The 20,375-nt window shown below is 47.4% G+C and overlaps 1 protein-coding gene and 1 long non-coding RNA gene across 6 annotated transcripts in view; one reads left to right on the top strand and one right to left on the bottom strand.

Annotated features, from left to right (window-relative positions):
• Positions 1-5,602: 5,602 nt before the first annotated feature.
• On the bottom strand, positions 5,603-7,298 carry LOC144378544 (uncharacterized). Its single transcript, XR_013440309.1, has 2 exons — positions 7,161-7,298; positions 5,603-6,604 (listed from the first exon to the last, which is right to left on the bottom strand). It is a non-coding gene; the product is annotated as an uncharacterized LOC144378544 (long non-coding RNA).
• Positions 5,607-20,375, top strand: part of Large1 (LARGE xylosyl- and glucuronyltransferase 1) — a 507,191-nt gene continuing 492,422 nt past the window's right edge. For 2 of the 5 annotated variants that reach the window (XM_078052859.1, XM_078052858.1), the window contains exon 1: positions 8,204-8,345. Coding sequence is in view for 2 of the 5 variants with exons in the window: in XM_078052856.1 (XP_077908982.1) it covers positions 5,704-5,897 (194 nt within the window). In the remaining 3 variants the exon portion in view is untranslated. Of the gene's footprint in view, positions 5,898-8,203; positions 8,346-10,837; positions 10,942-20,375 lie in introns of those variants that run through there. The other 3 variants (XM_078052861.1, XM_078052856.1, XM_078052857.1) reach the window with 3 other exon arrangements.

Below are 20,375 nucleotides of genomic sequence, written 5' to 3' on the forward strand. Positions count from 1 at the left end.
CTCATGGCTGAGTAATACTCCGTTGTGTATATACACCACATTTGATGTATCCATTCATCTTTTGAAGGGCAGCTAGTTTTGCTCCACAGTCTGGCTATTGTGAATTGTGCTGCCATAAATATTTCGGTGGCTATGTCTGTATAGTATACTGATTTTAGATCTTTAGGAAACATACCAAGAAATGGGATATGGTGGATCCCACAGTGGTCCCAGTTCTCTTGAGGAATTGCCATGCTGCCTTCCAGAGGGGTTGCACTAATTTTCAGTCCCACTAACAATGTATGAGTCTACCTTTCCCCCCACATCCTCACCAACACTTATTATTTGTATCGTTGATAATTGCCGTTCTGACTAAAGTGAGATGAAATACCAATGTGCCTTTGATTTGCATTTCCCTGATTGCTAGAGATGTTGAACAATTTTTTTTCCATATATTTGTTGAGCATTTGTATTTCTCCTTTGGAGAAGTTTCTGTTTCGTTCTTTGGCCCAATTATTAATTGGGTCATTTACTTTTCTGGTGTTAAGTTTTTTGAGTTCTCCGTGTATTCTGGATATTAACTACTTACCTGAGGAGCAGGTGGCACACATCTTCTCCCATTCTGTAGGCTCTCTCTTCATGCTCTTTGTGGTCTCCTTTGCTGTGCAGAAGCTTTTTACTTTGATGGTGTCCTGACTGCTGCTTTTATTTCTTGCACTTTCAGGTCTTGTTAAGGAAGTTGTTTCCTGTGCTAATATGTTGAAGTGTTGGGCCTACATATTCTTCTAACAGTTGCAGAGTTTCTGGTCTAATTCCTAGGTCTTTTAATTTACTTTGAATTGACTTTTGTGCAGAGTGAGAGATAGGGGTCCAGCTTTATTCTTTTACTTATGGAATTTCCAGTTTTCCCAGTGCATACTATCTGCTTTGATGCCGGTTTGAGAACATGATGTTTGTAGCCACAGCAGCCATCTTGTGGCCATGAGAAAACATGAAATGCAATAGGCTGAGCGGAACACAAGGTTTTGGGTCCTTGATGAAAATTCAGCTGTTCAGCTGCTGTATTGAACCTGGACTTCCTCCCTTGAGATTTCTCATCCTGTGAGATAATTATTACCTAAGGTTAGCCAGGAGTTCTGCTATTTGCAACTCAGCTCCAAGGATTCCTGAGTGATACAGATTGTGCTTTCTGTCTTTCTGTGCCCTGTTATCCTCAGTGCCAGCTTTATCTGTTTTCTTCGCAAAATGGCTGCAGCAGTACCAGGCTTTGTATCTGTATTCCACATGGTCCTGAAGGTGAAGGGGCACTTTGAGTAGCATTTCTGAGATCTACCTTGATTGAACCAGTCTCAGTTGTGTCCTGAGCCTTAAACCAATGCTAGCGGTCGGAGACACGGAATGCATTGACCAGTATTATGCTGTTCAGGATCGCTTCCGGTAACTGAAGATAGGTCAGGTTCAAATGAGACCAGGATTCTTTTAGCAAATGAACTCAGTACCTCGTCCACTCTTCTAGGATTCCCCATGGTGATGATCTCCACCTTTGTGGACAGGTTCTAATCGTGGAGAAGTCTTCGTGCCTTAAGAACCTGCAGCTCTCTGCTAAAACTATTCTCTGGCCACAGAAGCACAGAGTTACAAGGTGTCAGCCAGTTCTCAGGAGCAACCGTCAACAAATGAAGGAAATTGGTGGATAAACACTCCTCTAGGTTTCCTGACACAGTGGGGATTGTTCTGACTCATCTTCTATGTCTTCAGTGCCCAACACAGTAGACACTAGCTGTACGTGGCTATTTCGATTTAAATCAATTTTACAAACATACAATTGAATGCATTCAGCTACAAATAGCTTCATTTCAAATACAGGACAGTCCTATGTGGGTGAGTGGCTACCATATTGGACAGCACAAATACAGAACATGTCCACTGCATGGAAAGTTCTTTTGGAGAGTGCTGTTCTGCATCTCTCAGAACTGACTGGTATTGACCGCTGACTCACTGGCCCCTTAGCCCTTTAGCCTGCCTCCCTTCCCTACTTCATTTCCTCACTTTCTCTCCCTGTGGTCTCAGTTCATTTATGACACTTTAACAAAACATCTTAGGAGAGGTCATTTATGAACTCAGAAATTTATGTTTTACATTTCTGGAGGCTGGGAAGTCCAAGATCCAGGTGCTGGCCGATTCGGTGTCTGGTGAGGGCCTTCTTGATGTTCTTTGCTGGGCAGAAGGGTGGACACTGCTTCCTCCCACTGCACAAGGCCAGAAAGGGGGCCTGTGCTGTGTCCTCACATAGCAGAAGAGCAGAAGAAAGTGAGCCCTGCCCATGAACCATCTGTAAGGACACGCATCCCATCCGCGTGGCTCCTTTCTCATGACTTGGTCACCGCTCAGAGGTTCCACTTCTGAACTCTGTCGCATTGGGGATTTAGTGTGAATGTGTGAAGGTTGGGGGGACATTCAAATCATTACATTCTACTTTCTGCAATCACCTCCCAAATAAGCTTCCTGTTCCCATATCCTTGTCTCCTAGGCATAGGAAAGTGGGGGAAAGGAAGCCAACACCAACAAATGTCTTCCACACCCTACTCAAGGTGTGGCCCATGGGCAGGAGCTTGTTAGAAAAGCAGAAACTCAGCTCCCACCTCAGACCTCTGCCGTCAGTAGGTCTGCATTTCAACAAGGTCCCCAGATGATCTGTGGGCACAGAAGGTTCCACATGTCCGACGCTCTAGTTCTCTTAAAGAGAAGACTTAAAAGCTCTAAAAGGAATACGCTGTCATTTTTATTTCTTCCAAAATGCTGTCATCTTATATTTAAGGGGTTTTCATGTTTAAATTAGTTTTGTTTTTCATTTTTGAAAAATATGGATCTTACCTAGCAGTTGGAGGTGCCTATCCTCCATGAGGACTAGGACCTGAGGAGAAAAGCAGCTCCTTTTAGTTGACCTCTTCAGCACCGAGACCCCCTTTCTGTCCCCAGAGGGGCTTTGCCTCCCCTGCTCAGCATTTTATCATAAGGAGATCTTGGGAGCTATATACCTGACAAGGCTGTCCTTGTCCTTTCACAGCAGTGAGTGGACAGACCTCCCTCCTAAAGACAATGGGATCCTCCATCCAGAGCCAAATCTGTTGTAATTAGCTGGCTCTCAGGTTTGCAGTGGGCCAGTCTTCCGGAAGTTAATGACGGTACTTTGAGAATACCTGTCTCTAGCCTGCTTAATGGACATGACGATGTGAACATAAAATATTTTTCATTCCACAAAGGAAGTCTTTTATTCTCATCCCGTTTCATGTCTCAATCCTGGCTTTGCTTTGTTTTCAGTTAAATTATGTTCAAATCACACTTCCATTAGTGTTAATTTGGTGGCTTTTGCAATGTTCTTTAATTCCTCAGCTAGCAAGTGGCTTCTTCCCTGCTTAGCACTGATGGAGGCATTTTGTTTAGCTCAGGAATGTCTTTTGATTATTGGCTTGAATGACAGAGGACTATTTCATGCCCGGTGCTTAAATTTCCACTTGATATTCGAGAGAGAATATCCTTTGCAGATACTTCTCCAGAATCAGTAGAAGGGAAATTAGGCTTCTGCCTGTGTTACCCGAGTGCTGTTTGATTCTTGACCCTTATAAAGGACATCTTGACCTTACTTACTGGTAAGACATGGAAAAGGTATTATGTGACTGCTAAGGATTTCGAAGCCCTGAAAAATTGATTGCTAGATAGTGAAGCCTACAAAATCATTTTGAGCGGTTTCTGAGGGGTTCCCTGTGTGATTTAGTTGTTCTGACAAACACAAGATTGCTGTAAAGTAACTGTGATCCTTCCACACTTGCTGGTGAGTGGCCCCTGAATAGGTCCCCACTCAGCTCTTCTCACTATACCCTATGTCACTAGCTGTCTCTGCTCTTCCTCCCAATACCACCACCATCTCACCAGAACTGACCATCAAGGAATGGACGCCTGGTCTAGCAGGGTCCCAGTGGACTCCGTTTTAATGCTTGTGCTGACTTGACTTCACTGAAGTTGGAAGATGGATGTCCACCTATACTGGTTGTTAAACATCCCGCGTGAGGATTCAATCATCTAATCATCTTGCTCTTGAAGAATGTGCAAGATATTTATAAAATACACCCAACTCTTAGAAAAGTAGGTCCTATAATTTGGGTGGGCTTTAAGATGGCAAGAGAATTAGATCATTTTCTTGTCCTTTCAGTGGAGGCAATCCTCTTTTGTTTTGTTGTTATGTGTTTTGTTTTACTTTTTCATCTTCTTGCTTTTTTTTTTTTTGGAGGTGAAAAAAATTAGGAAATGCAATTCTTCACTCATAAGTTACGCTTGACTTTTAATGTCTTTTAATACATAGAACCTGATTTGTCTCCATACCATGTTTCTAACTTGTTTTAAGATCCCAGTTCCATTAGGTACACAGAAAATGAAATGATGGAGAGAGAGAGAGAGAGAGAGAGAGAGAGAGAGAGAGAGAGAGAGAGAGAGAGAGAGAGAGAGAGAGAGGGAGGGAGGGAGGAAGGAGAAATTCTCTTGCTTCCTCTTAGAGATGACTTTAGGGCCCCCTAGTGGCTGTTTGTTAAGACCTCGGGTTTCTTAGGATTAGGTCTCCTTGACCCTAAGAAAAAGAGACCTTTCAGAATCTCTTCTGGGACTGGTAGGATAACTGTGAAGACAGAAATAAATAATGATTGATTTAAAGGATGCAATATTTGTTTAAATTTCTCAATTCTTAGCAAAACCTTTAGAAACAACAGAGATATCACCTTACATCTTTTATTCTGCATTCCTCATACTATGTTATGCCATAGCCAAAATTCTTTTAAGATATTTATATCTTGGTTTGTGTGAAAGGGCAGTAATTTCTAGGCAATCACATCCAATCTTAGTTGCTTGGACTGGGAAGTTTAGAAGCTTCACAATTTTCCAAAGGAATTTTTAATAGGGTTTGGGTGGGGCTTGACAGATATGAACTTACCAAAAGATTCTGATTGTGGAATATTTCACTCCAACAGAATTCTTAGATTTAGAGCATTAGTTATGCCACTGACTTCAACATTGCAACCTTGAATTGATAGAGAAAAGCATTTCTACATTCAAGGTGCTTATTGATCAATGAAAGTAAGTTTTGTGAAATCCCCTGATAATGAATTATGTTCCTAATGTACTTCAATGCATATGGCTCCCTCCCCCATGATGGTCATATTTTTTTCTTTCCAAGATCTAGATTATGTACTACACTTGGGTAACTATAATGGAGATTTCCCCCCCCCCCCACACACACATGTTTATCTTTTAGTTTCTGGTGCAATTCAATTATTTCTTTTTTTCTTGTAAATTTCAAGTCTCTCCTTCCCCTTATTAATATGCTAATGTATTGTAATAATGCATTTTATGCCATTAATGAAGTGAAGCCAGACAATAAATAAAAAGAAAGCACAAATTCTTGCTTTAACTTTACCGGGTTCCGGGGCGGGGGTTGGAGTGGGGGTTGGAGGAGGAAAGGGGGAGGAAGGACACTCGGCCCGCAAAAAATAAAAATGATCCCCTTGTTTTCTGCGCGTTCTAGAGCAGAGCTGCACGTCAGAGGAAGAACCGAGCTGCCTTCGAGCTAAAAGGCTTGGCATTAAACTTTGACACTTTAATGGTCTCTAGGATATGAGATGATATTTTATCATATAACGTTCTTCTCCGACACGGTCATGGCATCAAAAACATACGATGCCTGCAACGTGCTCGGTGAGCCTCATCCCCGCAGGGATAAGACAGCAGGACCCCAGCTTCGCAGTTAACTTCTCTCCAAGCTCCAAAGCCAAGGCTTTTTACTTCTTCGCCAGGGACGCTGCTGGGGGAACCGCTACCTTCTTTTCGCCTTCTCCTCGGCTGGGTCTGGCCGGGTCTGCCGCCGAGACTCGGTAAACAGCGCTCGCGAGCCGGGGAAGCGCCGGCGGTGGTGGGGGTCGTGGTTTAAGGAGGCTGGGGAGAGGCGGGGATGGGGGAAGGGTCCCGGCTGGGTCGAGCTAAGGGCTCGCGTGTTTACCCCGGGGGAGCCGGGTCTGAGCCGAGCGGCGGCCGGACCTCGGAGGACCTCGGCCCCCAGCCCGACCTCAGGGAGAGTGGTCAGCGCGGCAGCGCGGGCTCGGCGGCCTTTTCTCGCGCGCCCCCTCTCCGCCCCGTTCTTCTCCGGCTCCTTCCAAGAACTCGGGTGGGCTTCCCGCTGCCTAGATCGAGGTGTGGAGCGAAGAGACGAGCGCCCAGATCGGAGGCAGAGACCCGCGGCCCGCGGGGCTCGGGAAAGCTGGGGAACCTGGGGGAAGGGGACCCCAGAAGCCCTGGGACCGAGCTGAGGAAAAACCGGGAGCTGGATCGCGCGCGCGGAGGAGCTCCGTCTCTGAGTCGGAGTTGTCCACCCCGGCGGCGTCCTCTTTCTCTCCCTGCCTCGGCTTTCGACTCCTTCGGGTTTCTGTAGAGGGAGTGCCCCTCCTTCCGTCCACTCTCACACCCTCTCCCCCTTCACCCCGACCAGTTCCACCCACCCCTTCCGTGGCTCGGTGAGACTCGGCACCCCATCCTCGTCCTTAGGACCGGGAGGCTAGAAGTCCATTCAGTGGCATGTTGCGTTCTTGTATCGGGAGGGAAAGATCAAAAATAAAATCAGAACGGGGAGGGCAGTGAGTGAGTGTGAGTGTGTGTGTGTCGGGGGGGAGCACAGATGTGCAGTTTTCCCTAAAGAATAGGGAGCCTCGGGCAGGATTGTTGGGTAGGGAGCCCAAAAGGATGCTGTCACGGCCCTTCACCGGGGTTCCTCGCAGCGTCCCTCAGGCTGCCCCACACCCTGCCCACCTCCGAGGGAACGCGGCCCCAGTAGAAGGTGGAGGGGGGAAACTTCCTACTTTCCACGACGGCTGTTTCGTAAACCGGGGTGGGCAGGCTGCACGGCCCGGCCAGCCTGTGAGCGTCTCTACAGCGGCAGCTGCGGACCCGCTGCGCTTCCCTTCCCCCTCTTTCCGTGAGGCACGCCAAGCCCGGGGCGGCCGGGAGCGGCCCGGGTGGGGGGAGAAGGGCGGGGAGCTCCCGGCCAGCACCCTTTCATTGCGATCCGGCCCGGGATCCCAGCTCCGGGTGTTGCCTCCGCCTGCTGGCCAGCCAGCAGAAGAAGTCGGAGGGAGGAGCCTTACCGGGGGGCGGAGCCTAGGTGAGGGCGGGCTCTGGGTCCCTAGGCAGCGGCGCTGTCCATTGGTCGGCCGCGAGGTCACGGGGTTGGGGGCGGGCACCGAGGCGGGCTCCGGCCCCGCCCCCACTCGGAACCCGGCCGGGCTCGCGGTCCCCCCCAGCTGCACAGACATGACACAGACACACAGTCACTGCAGCTGCTGAGCGAGCCCGGCGCTCAGGGCACGCGGCGGCGGCGGGGCCAGCCCGGAGCCCGGACCCCAGAGCCCGCCAGCGCGCCCCCCCGCCGGCCCCCGCGCGGTGGCCCCAGCCTGCCGGGCGCAGGAGGGAGGCGGGGATCGCAGATCGCGCGCCGGCTCCGGCCAGCGGCGCCCGGCTGCCGCCGGCGGCTGCAGCGGCCGCTCAGCTCCCAGTGCCGGGCGCTCCGGGAAGCCGGCGTTCCTCGGAGGCACCGCGGCCGAGGCCGGCGAGCGCTCCTGGCGGCGGGGCCGCCCTCCCCGGCTCCCCGCACCCACCGTGCCGCGCCTCCGCTCGCCGCGCCTCCGCTCCTGTGACCTTCCCGGAGCGCCACCCCCGGCCCCGCGCCCCCGGCCCCGCGCCCCAGGCCGGGGCGAGGCCCTCTCCAGCGCCTTCTCGTGAAGCCGCGGGCGGGCGGCGCAGGCCCGGGGGGAGGAGGCGCCGCGGTCGGCTGCAGCCCCCCCCAACCCCCGCCGCCGCGCTCGGCGCCCGGCCCGGCCCGGCTGCCTCTGCCCCGCCGCTGCGCTGGAGCCGGGGCGGCCGAAGCTGGGGGCGCGGCTGCGCTCGCCTCACCCGGTCGGCTGCGGGCAGGCCCTGCCCTGAAGGAGCGAAGCGGGGCGAGCGAGAGGTGGAGCCCGCCCCGGCAGCGGACCCAGGCCCCAGCTCATGCGGGGCGCCCCTGGCTTGGAAGAGTCCTCCGGGCAGAAAGCAGCTCCAGGCGGCGGCCCGGGAGGAAGAGGAAGGGACAGGGCTCAGCCTGGGCAATCCGGACCTTTCCTGTCGCGTTTGCAGCCCGGGGCTGTCCCGAAGTCTGCTCTTGGCGCCGCTGCTGGGACTAGGGCAGCACCTGCCTGGACCCGGACTTGGACTCCCTGCTCCTCGTAGGCGGCAGCATCTCCACGCCACCCAGCTCTTCCGCGGTCTCCCTCTGCTTGGGGGCAGTCACGGCCAAGGTAAGAGCTCTGGGAGGCTAGTGAGCCGCCGCGGGGGCGCTCTGGTGAGCAACGCTGGACAAGTTCTCTGAACCTGTGGCTGGTACCCACTGTGCTTGGGATGCCAGCGGAGAGGAAGGCAGGCGGTCAAACCCTCTGTTGCTTGGGCTGGGAGCAGTGGAGGGGCTGGAGGTGGAAGACCCTAGTCTCTGATGTCCTGGACTCCCTCAGGGCCTGCCAGGCTCCAGGCAAACAAACTGCTGATGGGGAGCAAGGCAGGAAGTTTCCCTTTAACAGCGTGAGGTGATGTGCTCGGCCCTGTGGCCCCCTGCCTGGGCTTGTTGGTTGAGCATCTGTGCTTTGGGGAGCCTGTTGCGTTTGGACAGGTCCCTCTTTGTGCTACTCACCTCTCTTTCCTGGAGTGATGCTATAAACTTTTGTTTGCTTCTTGTTGCAGAGAGGCCAATTTGGTGGTGCGCAGTCACAGCTTGCAAGTCCCTTTTTAGGATAGAGTGTGTGGTTGGCAACAGCATCTGTAGGCGAAAACTCCAGGAGCTTTGTCAGTTGTGCTAGACAAAGCTTCTTGTAAGGAGTGATCAATGTATACTGGCCCAGGCCTTCTTGGAAATGTCACTGCTTGAAGGTTGGAGTGAGAATTCCAAACTTTGTGCATCCTTCAGTTATTTTGTTCATCGCATTATTATCTTCTTTTAAATGCTCCTTTTAAAGGACCTGGTTTTACAAGCCTGTCCTTGCCTGTTTCAAATTTATTAAACCTATGCGCTTCCCAAGGAACCATCAGATTTTAAATGGGTCACTTGGGAAGGAACAGATTGTCTCTCACACACTCAGTCCATCCCCCGGGTGACCCTGTTTAATGGGGATGGATTTTCTCCTGTCCCTGTGCTGATGTACTTCGGTTGGGCAGGTTTCTGCTGAATTCCGAATCTGTGAATTTTGTCACTCAGTCCATTAAAATCATCTCCTGAGGGAGCAAAATAGCGGCTTACATTTTCTGTGAATGTCACAGGAAGTTTTACAGGGTCTTACATAAGTGCCCCAAGAGAGAGAACCCAGGCTCCTGCTTCCTTCAAGGGGCTTCATGGTGGGGGCAGGTGGAGGCGTCCTTCTGCATCACCTAAATGCAGAGCCCCCTCTCTCTGACCCAGGTGGAGACCCCAAGTGCTTATTCACTGTGGAGGCAGGCACCTCAGGCTAATTTTCCTCCTCACCTCTCCTTTCTTCCCACTTCAGGATCATTTGATAGACTGAAGATAAGGGCAGGTTCTAAATTAGGAAAAGAACAGTGGTGGTTTCTTTTTCATCTCTCACAAATGGGTGACATGAATGAATTACTCTCTGGCATGCTTGGGCCTCGCTGGGTGTGTGGGGGGAAGCTAAAGAAACCTGCTTTAGGTTTTCACACATCTCTTAAGTACCTCTAGTTTTCAAGAGTGCTCTACTTTAGTGAAAATTGCTTGAGGAGAACACGCATTTATCAAGCCTGGCCCTGTTAATTCCATTCCAGGAAGGAAGCAAACGATTTAGATCTTTGTGGCAACAAATTCCCCCTAGTAGAATAGAGAGGTTTCTAAGGATCCTACGGGTCTGGGGTGAGCAGTAGCTGCCAGCGAGTGTAGATCCTCTTTGCTTTTCCGTCTTGGACGAGGTTTTGAAGCAAGCGAATGCAGATTCCTTTCACTGTCAATTACAACTGGAAGGGTCTTAGAAATGAAATGAAGGTTTTTGTTTTGTTTTGTTTTATCTCGTCTTCAGTTTTGGAAGTGTTTCTGTCTCTTGGGAAGGTTGTCAAGGGTTCCCTTGGTTTTCGATTCCTGAAGTTGATATGGAAGGCAGGAGGGCGGGTCCTATAGTGTCTCCATCCTTCAGCCACCTACAGGACACTAGAGGGGACTAGTTTTCTATTCCATGGCCAATGAAGAAAGCACAGGGCCTGATGTTACAAAGCACTGTAGCTTATCTTTTAGAGCTCATGAACCTGACTTTTCGGTACCCAACAGGCGGTTGCACTAATGAATGGATTCTGAATGCTTCAACAATAGGCCTCTCACATCTAAAGTGTCATTTGGACAACTTAGAACTAGTTAACTGCAAAGTGTGTTTTGTGAAATTCTAAAAGACTCATTTATTGCTTCTAAGTATATAAGGGCTACGCGTTTTGGGAAGATGGATGCTCCTGCAAATTCTACCCTTTGGACATTTAACCATGCTAATTTTAAATTTCCTATTTGTAATCAGAAGTTCCCCTTACAGGTTTTTGACTGCATACCCCACACAGACTTCATAAAATCACAATACTTCAAAACATCCCTAAAATTAACTCTATCACACTTAAAACTTTCTTGCTGTCATGTTTTTATAAGTACGCTGTCATGTTTTTATAAGTACGCATCTTATGCAGGTGTTAACATTTGATGGTGCAGTTGCACTTTTCTCTGAGATATGTTCTGTACTTTTAACAGTATTAAATCATTAGTGTCTGATTCTTACAGCAGAATTAGAAGATAATTGGTTCCCTGAAGAACAAAGCCCTCTTGCCTACCCACAATAGCTGCGTTTTTTCAAAGCTGACCCCAGAGGTGGGAAGACATGAAAGGTAAGAGGTAGAATCTAGAAATAACTGCTCATTTCAGAATACTGACATAAAAAAGGCGAATGCCACCAAGACTTAGGTCTTACAGCATTCTAAAAGGTCCAACTCAACATGTATAAGGAGACTGTGTGGGGCCTGCAAACCTGCCTGAGTTATTTCCTTTCCTTGAACTCTGGAATCTGTTGACTGTGTTTGTGACCCTTTGCTCATCTGTATAGCACATAGGTAGTTTAAGGGGAGCTATTATTGTGGTGTAGGAAAAATGGTCAGCATAAAGCTTTATTTGTACTATTAGGCTTTGTAGGTTGATTCTCGTAGGTGCAGTATAGCCAAGGGGTAAGAGATTGGAATGGGAAAATACCAATGCATTTGTCATTGAGCCCTGACTAATGAAAACTGATCCTGGAGGCATATTTGCTGTGGTCTAAGGCATGACTGAAGTCTTGTGAATTGAGACAGGAGAGGCTGCAGAGATACAGAAATAGTGAGACAAACTGCTGGCTTTTCTTGGGGTCCATGATCAAGGTGAAGGTATCTTTGTGGACAGAGATTCTCTGAGAAGAGGGAGCAATACAGACTTTGGGGCATGTGACCCAAGGGACTGAAAGCTGAAGGCACCTGCCATTGATGCACCTTGGGGATACAGCTACCTCACAGAATCTGCTAGTGTTGATGAGGTCTCCCTGATCCACTCTGGAGTATTTGACATTGAGAGGTACTCACCATCTCTTTGTGACATTGATATTTGATGAGTGAGTGATAGGCTGAAGGCAGTTTGTTACATATATTTTAGAAGACATTTCTCCTTTTAATTTAACATTAAGTGAACATTTACACTGTGGCAGGTGCCACGTGCTATACTATGGTCATAGAGGTTCTGCATTTAGCTTCTAGTCTTTTAGGGGAGGCAGACAGTTAGCTATTGCTGTAAGCTAAGGACTAGCATGCAGGTTTGTTCAAAGGATGACTTTGAGCTTGCAGGGATAGTAGGAAGGAAGTGAGTCCCAGGTAGACAGACAGCATGAGAACTTCAATGTGTCTAGTGTATACGGAGAGTACTCAGTAGTTAGTGTGACTAAAAGGTGAAATGTTCCAGAAAAGGCAAGCTTGGTGCTAGAAGGGCAATACTTTGATAGAATTCTCTGCTGAGGACTGTGTTACAGCTTCATGCTCTATGGTGGCAAAAATGGTTGCTGGATAAGATCCCAGAATACTAGTTGATTAATCCACATTGTTATTAAATACAGAAAAAGATTTTTCTATTTCTTTCCTTTTGGGGGGCCCATTGTCCTTCTACATATAGCATTTTGCCTGTTCTTTCAAAAACTATTAGCAATGCAGACAAGGGGTGCCCATCAACCCTAAGTCTGCCCTCTTGTGTACATGAATTACATGTGGGGTTTTCATTATGTGATTATGCAGCAGTGGGAAAAATGACAATGTAACTTGACAAATGATATAGTATGAAAAAAAAACCTCTTTTCTATAAGAACAAATTCCATTTTATCAAATTTGTTTCTGGATGGAGTTGTGGTTGCATTTAACACTTGAACAAGATTCTTGTGTTATAATTATTTCAGTTCTGGCCTAAACTTTCTTTGCTGTTGGAAACGAAGAGATTCGTTGAGAGTAGAGAGATATATTGAGAGTAGAAGTGTGTATGTGTGTATTTTTTCTGTATTTAATAACAATGTGTATGTGTGCATGTTTTGTGGGTTGGGGAACTATAATCATCCATCCCTTAGCCTTAGCATCTGTAGGGTTTGCTTCTAGGATGCCCCTGCAGATGCTAAGATCCACATATGACCAGGTTGCTTATTTTTAATGCCATGGTATTCGCATCTAATCTTTGCAGTTCTCCCATATACTTTAAATCATCTCTAGATTTCTTAAAATACCTAATACAATGTAAATGCTGTGTAAATAGTTGTTATAATGTGTTGTTTAGGCAACAATGACAAGAAAAAAAAAAGTCAACATGTTCTGTATAGATAAAGTTCTTTTCCTGAATGATTTTCCATCTGAGGTGGTTGGATCCTGAGATGCAGAACCCCAGAACCCAGTGATCTAGAGGGCTGATCATATATGGTGAGGAATATAGGCAATGCTGTAATTTCCTGGAGTATATTAGAGGTAATGGAAAATCGTAGTTACAGTAGTGGTCTCCAGGATCAAGTATATCTTCAGAAACAGGAGCCAGAGGACAGAGGTGGTAAAAGTTGAGAGTGCTCTTGCTCTCGTGCTTGCCTTTGCCCCTTTGTAGAGTAGAAGACAGTGGTTTAAGTAAAATCAGGAGATCTGGGGACTGGTCTTGCTTCATCCTATGCTAACTTGCTCAGTGGCCTTAGAATGCTTCTTGACATCTCTGGATTTTCCAGGCACTGTCTCAATAAGTAAAGCATTATTTATCTACTAACTAGGAATTTAGATGCCAAGTGAGGGAAAGGGCTCACTTGAGCCAGTTAGCGACAAAGCTCAGACTACTCCTTAGGGTTTTAGCTTACTGGCTGTGAAATGGGAAGAGGCCTGGCCAGGTCAAAGGTGTACTTTATCTTGAAATATAAAACATGGCCAGAAGGCACCACCAATGAACAGAACTGCAGTCTTTGCTGTGTTGACCTTAGACTCTGCTTAGTGCAGACTGCATTGCAACCCCTCCCATACAGGAGGCATTTCCACCTACACTGCTATCCCTGCCTGCTTACCTCATACTGTGGAAACCTGTTGATCCTGGAATGTTGCACTGTTCCTAAGTTGCCACTTGAGAACCAAGTGCTTTGCGATTAAAAAAAAAAAAAAAAAAAAAAAAAGTTGACCTGTTTCAATTGTTTCAAAATTTAGTGGATACAAACTGAGTTGATCCTTCAAGATTTTGCTCAAGCCTGAACTGCAACTTGGAAAGGGAATCCCTTCCTTTTGACCTTGTAGGGGAGCTGTTGGGTAAATATGAAGGCAGAGATCTTATGAAGAAAAATAGAGCAGAAGAACAATTGTGACCAAGGACAGTCAGGAAAAATGCAAATGACTTGTTTCTGAGCCTCCAAATTTGTGAGTTGCTTCTAAGAGGCTCTTCACCACCACTGGCCTCCTGGGGGTGGAGGGCATTGTCCATTAGGAGGAGGAGATCTGGAGTAAGTGCAATGTAAATGTTAGGTGTGTTGCATTATTATTTCAATATTGAAGCTAAGTGAGCGAGCTCTCTATTTCAAGAGAATTGGCATATGAAATCTGATTTTAAAACCAAGTAATTTAAGAGAAGTAATTATTTGAGGACAAAAGGATTTTTGTTTTACAGAAGGGATTTATTGCAAGCCTCCTTTTAATAGCTAGTTCCTTTATTGTATTTGAAATTATTTGATTAACATAATCATGATGGACACTTTGGGGAGCCTCACCTGTTTGTTACAACCAAGGACTTTTTAGACATAAACTGAAATCTTTTTTTTTTTTTTTTAAGATATAACCCAATACATTCATCTACTGATGAATATTTTTATAGGAAGAAGTACAGGAAATATAAACAGTCACAACTGCTAAACTGTCACATGGAGTCACTTATTCTTGGTAGATTGATTATTTAACTGTATTCTTCCTGGAGGGAAAAATCATAACTCCCTATGTACAGGAGTCCCTCACCCACTCTCACATTATACTTCTAAGAATATTTCAAAAATAGAAACAGTTTAAAAGTAAATTAGGTAAGAATTTCCAGGATTCAGAGTCTTCATAACAATGAAGACATGGAAATCATTTTGTTGCAGCTAAAGTAGTGGGGGCGTGGATGAGACATATAAAAATAAAATAGCATTCATGAGTGTCCACTGGTTCTTCTCTCACTTAATAGAATTGTCTAGGGTTTATAAAACTTTATTATTATTATTATTATTATTATTATTTTGGTTCCTTATCTCTTATGGAAATTAAAAAAAAAAAAGAATTTGGTCTAGAAATGGAATAAGATGGAGGCATTTAAGGCTCCAGAGGTAATTTTGGGCAATCTGGAGTTGTAGGTAATCACAGGCTGGTGCTGGAATTGAAAGTGCAGTCTCACCTATAATTTGAGCCTCTCTTGTTGCATTATAGACTGTGCTTAGGACAGGCAGTAGACACAGATGGAAATGGAGCCCTCACTACTAGGAGAGCTTTGCTCTTAACACAGTCCTTTTCTGAATTATGAAGGCCAATTGGGAAGAAGGGGCCCGGCTGATCTTCCCAGCTTTCCACCGTAGCATTAGAATTTAGGAGGATTTATAGCAGAATATGGGTATGTGGAGATTTCTTTCTTCTTTTATTGAAATTTATATTTAACAGGGAATCCTGGACTCCTGAGTGTTCATTCTGTGGTTAGGAATTGCTTCAGCTGCCTTGGATACACGAGACACATATTTGTTATTATTGAGTAAGGTTAACATTATTGTAGCTAACTGGAACCATCCATTACTCCCTTTAGTTTCCAGAAAATTGTGCAGGTTGTAATAAACCAGCACTATTTGCATCCCAGCCTGGTTGACCGACATCAGCTCTCATCTGAAAATGGCATTTAGTGGTTGCTTCAGGAACCACAGGAGGAGCAGGCAGAGTGACAGGTGGGGTGCTGCCTGGTGCTTAGTAGGTTTGCATTAAATAGGTAATTGTGTCTGCTCTGAATGGTGTGTTGAAGGAGTGAATAGTGGCTTTTTCACAAAGACGTAGGGTGAGGGAGAGGTGGGCGCCTTACAGAATGACAATAGATTTAAGTGGTGATATCAGCATAGACTTGGACTCCTTGAGGCCACTCCAGGAAGCTTGCATTTTAAAAATAGGAAGGACATTTCATATCCACAAACGGAATTCTGTGAAGGACCATTGTTGCTGTTCTAACATGGACGGCTTTGTGGGAGAAAGCAAGCAAAGTACAATAGCAAAACAATCCCGAGTTTTCTCTCCTCCGGGTTGGGAGGGATCCTGGCTTGTCTGGAATGAGAAGAGTGGGCATGCTCTGGAGCCTGTACATGCCACGGTGTCTTGGAAAGGCCTTGGGAAGCATTTGCAGAGCCACAGGCCTCAGGTGACTGCAGAAGGTGGTCTTTTCAGTGCTGGTGATGATGGACGTGGCAGTGCGGTGGTCCCTTCCTGCTGGTCTCTGTGTGAGGAGGGTGGGGTAGGCCTGGGAATGGAGCGAGGGCAGAGCCCTTCTCTGCCACGTTGGTTTTTTCACCCCCTTCTCTGTTATGCCCCCACCTGGGTTTCAGGTCCCCCACCTGGGTTTCAGGTGTCGCCAGCTCTCGCGGATGGCTTTGCTGATTAAGTAGAGGTGCTGTGCTGAGATACCACCAAGCCCCGAGGAGAACACTGAGCCGTTCAGACCATCCCCTGCATTTTACAGCGGTGGACACTAAGGCCAGGGCCCTAAAGAGAATTATCCCGGGGCCAGTGGCCCAGGCTCCCCACGGAGGCAGCGGCCCTGCCTTCCACACCGCACACTTCCAGGCGCGTCCGCAGCCCCTCCCCTCCTCTTCCACACATTCATCTGTTCCACAGCTAAAAGCACCTTCTTGGGTGCTTGCTTTGTGTCGGGCAATGCCTCCGTTTGATCACTTAAAGTCATCTCATCCTTACAGAATCCCTGTGAGCTGAGGATCTTACTTTCCTACTTCCCAGGTGTGGAAGCTGAGGCTTGCCCCGCCTCGCACCTGGGAGTATGAAGCAAAGATAAGGACTCCTACTCTAGCTGTTCTGCACGTCTCAGTGCTGACCCCGCCCCTCACTTCTCCACTCCTAGCCTATTGGCTGTGGTCTAGTATCTCAGGGCTGACCACGCCCTTGATTTCTACACCTCTAGCCTATTGGCTGTGGTCTAGGATCTCAGGGATGACCCTGCCCCAGGCTTATTGGCTGTTGCCTAGCAAAGCCCTTTGCCTTCCAGCTTGAGTCACCTTGATGCTGTTGCCTTTGCTGGAGCAAGCCCACCATCCTCTCTCTCATCCCTGTCTAGTTGTAGTCTCTCCTTTCTGACCATAGGCCCTGTGACACTGTATCTTTATGGTGTTCCTTCACTGGCCAAGCCAATGTTTACCAAGCCCTTGCAATATGCAGGTTCCTGCAGGACAGCAGGAATAGAGCTGTGGAGCTCCCTCATTCATCCAGTAGCCTGGGTTTCTGTTAACAGATGAACTTGGGAGTCTAGGTTAGGGCTGTGGGAACTGGAAAGGCAGGGTAACTTTTGATCAGGGTGAGGGTATATTGAAAGCTGTCTTACAGGAGAAGGACAGTGCTGGGGACAGATTAGAGTAGGGAGAGATGGAGGCTGAGAGGCCACTGGATGGGACTTTGCACCTGTTCATTGATGTCTTAGTCTGTGTTCTGCTGCTATAAGGAAATACCCAAGATTGGATAACTTATAAGAAGAGGTTTATTTTGACTTAGAGTTCTGGAGGTTGGGAAATTCAAAAGCATGGCGCCATCATCTGCTTGGCTTCTGATGAGGGTCTTGTGCTGCTTCAGTGGATGGTGGAAGGCAGAGGTTTAGCAGGAGTTTGTAGAAAGAGAAGAGGGAGGTCAAACCCCAGTTCTGTGAAAGTCTGAACTCACTTGCATGAGAAAAGTATTAATCCACTCAGGAGCCCACCCACCATGATCCAGACGCCGCCTGCCTCCTGACACTGGTACAGTGAAGAATTAAGGTTCCAATGCATGAGCTTTTGGAGGGGCCCTACTCAGACCATAGCAATATATGACATTCTAAGGGCTCTGGGCTATAACTGTTGCATAGGACACAGTGGACAGAATCCTCTGAATTTTTTCCTCCATATAAATCATAGGCTCATGAGCATCTGAAGTCTGAGATGAGTTTCATTGTGCACTGAAAAGTGACCTCATTGGAATAAAGTCCACTTGTGACCTAACCAGGAGTTCTTAAAATAGCACTTTCTCCTCTGGCTGGGCTGGGGATGGGGCTTTGGTGAAGTACACTCTCTTCCTGGGGAGGCGGGGGTTGTTGAAATGTGCCCAGAGTTTTGTAGAACAACCATTTCCCTAATCTTGGATGATACCCAATATGGGATGTAAGAGAGAAAATTCGCCTTTTCCTCATGAGTGGCTCCCAACACAACTGTGGAGAGCTTTGAGCAAAATGCTCAGAGCTCTCACATCTGGGCTCACCTTAGAAATGGGGTGTGTGCCTTGGCCCCGAGACTGCCAGTGCTTCTCTGCCGCTCGCTGCCAGATGATAGTGCAGGCTTTGGAAATGGTAGTCAGTCATTCTGGATAACAAGAGCTTTCAAACAGGATGGTCCAATCACTTAGAGACAGAGAGTCAAAGTTTCTCATCTTTAAGGAAAGAGTGTTTTTGAAGACAGTTCTGTGTACTTACCCTTACTCCCTCACAATCAGCCACCGGAACACATCCACCTTTCTCATCAGGATGCGCAAAGCTTGTTCTCAGTCCGCCCCTGTCTTAGCCTCCTTGTCACCCCTCCACCACCCCCGTCTCAGGCACCACCAACCCTAAATCCTTAGTTTTCTCCCTGACTGCATTTCTTGCCCTTGAACCCTTCGAGCTATGCACATACCTCTCATCCTGCTCGCTTACCCTTTCCTTATTTTTCTGGCTGGGACATTCCTGTTTTCCCTTCAGAACCAGCTCAGGCCGTAGACAGTCCTTCCTCCAGGCATTTCCTGCTACTGGGTACTGGGTGGCTGGGTCCCTTACCCTGACTCCTGCTGCTGCCCTGGCTGTGCTGTCTGCTGACATCTTGGACTTGGCTACATCTTGCCTTTCAGGAAAGATATCAGAACTCAGGATCTTCAGGTGCACCCTGTACCGGGGATGTGCTGTCTTTCTTTTAAGAGCAGCGAAGGTGGTTGCTTTGGATTTCGTAGTCGTTATGGGCCAGGTGTATTGTAACCTTTTCTGGCTTAGTGTTGGGGATGCTACTGTGCTGTAGGTGAGGTGGCGGGAATTTGCTTCTCAAGGTATTCCTGAATCTAAAGAATGAATTCCTCCCTCGCCCCGCCACCAAGAACTGGAGTGACAATTGCTTCCCCTGGCCTGCATTGATGCTCTCCGGAAATCTGGTGGTGGTGATGGAGGTGAGGTGGAGACATGGTCCTTGCCATACCTGGGTGTGTCTTCACGCAAACCCTTGAGGGCTGTGTGCGGACCTGAGGGGGAGGGTGACTTGAAGATCATTGATACCTTTCCTTCCTCTTCCCTCCCTCAAGCATTTGACTCTGGCTTGATCCTTGGGTGCTGATGGATGCTTTGACCAGGGCTTCTGTTTAGTAGGTTTAATACCATTTGACATTTCTTAAAGAACCAGATACAGAATGCCAGTTATAATTGATTGAGAAATATCAGACGGTTCTGGGGAGTGGCTCTGAAGGACTGGATGAATTTGTGTAGAAGCTTAGCAGCAGCGTCCAAAGACTCCATGCACACACACACACACACACACACACACACACACACACACACACTTATGTCAGAATATTTAGTACTGCCTCTGATATTTCTGAGGTCCATTTGGGTTTTTATGCACTGCCCTTGTAAGCCAGGCTTGGGTGCTGCATGAATAAGTTTGCTCAGCAAATCACAGGGCTGTGGCAGAGGAGTCCTGTGCCTGTTGGAGGATTTGTGTGACCCAGAACTTTATCGGCTTGCCGTGGCATGAGGCATTGGTTGTGTGGGTCATGACACCCCGCTGCTTCTCCAGAGGTGGTCCAGGAGAAGCAGGAGATGCTTTCTCCGGTGATAGTTTTTGCCATTTTGTTTTCCCTTCTGCTTGAGTTTGTCCATGAATCCTGTGGAAACAGCCTTTTTGATCTCATTAAATCTGTTAATGTGTGCGTACTGTTGAGGACGCACTCAGTAGTGTTCGCTGTTGTAGTTGCTGTTATTTAGAGCTTTGTCACCATATCTGACCCCTTATCGTGGGGTGTGCTTGGTAAAATAAGGAGGCAAATGGCATGCTTTGCCCACTCGTCACCTGAGACCATTTTCCAGGAGTCTTATGTCTACCCTGATTTTTTTCTGTCTTAGAAAGTTTGGGCTCTGACAGGTAAAGAGATGAGAAACTATGAAAGGCATAGGAAATGGCTCTGCCTTAGCAAGGTGCTAGGAATACCTAGTGATCGTGGGTATAATTGCAGCTACCATTTGTGGAATGCTACTTATGTGCTTGTGGGACGTCCTTTACATGCATGATGTCTTTTGGTCCCCACTACAGCCCTCTGAACTGAGCACTTTGATTTTAGAGGTAACGAAGGAAACTGGGGTTTGGAGAGATTGTTATTTGCTGAAATGATAAAGCTGGAGACTCTAGCCCAGTTCTGTCTCCAGGTTAGTGGCATTTCATCTTTGTCCTGTTATTTTCTAACCCAGGTGTCTTGATTTTGAAACATGGTGATTCTTGACGTTGGACCAGGGAATCCACAGGTATGAAGAGTTTTAAGGAAAT

The sequence above is a fragment of the Ictidomys tridecemlineatus genome, chromosome 6 (genome assembly GCF_052094955.1).
Source record: "Ictidomys tridecemlineatus isolate mIctTri1 chromosome 6, mIctTri1.hap1, whole genome shotgun sequence".
Taxonomy (NCBI): Eukaryota; Metazoa; Chordata; class Mammalia; order Rodentia; family Sciuridae; genus Ictidomys; species Ictidomys tridecemlineatus.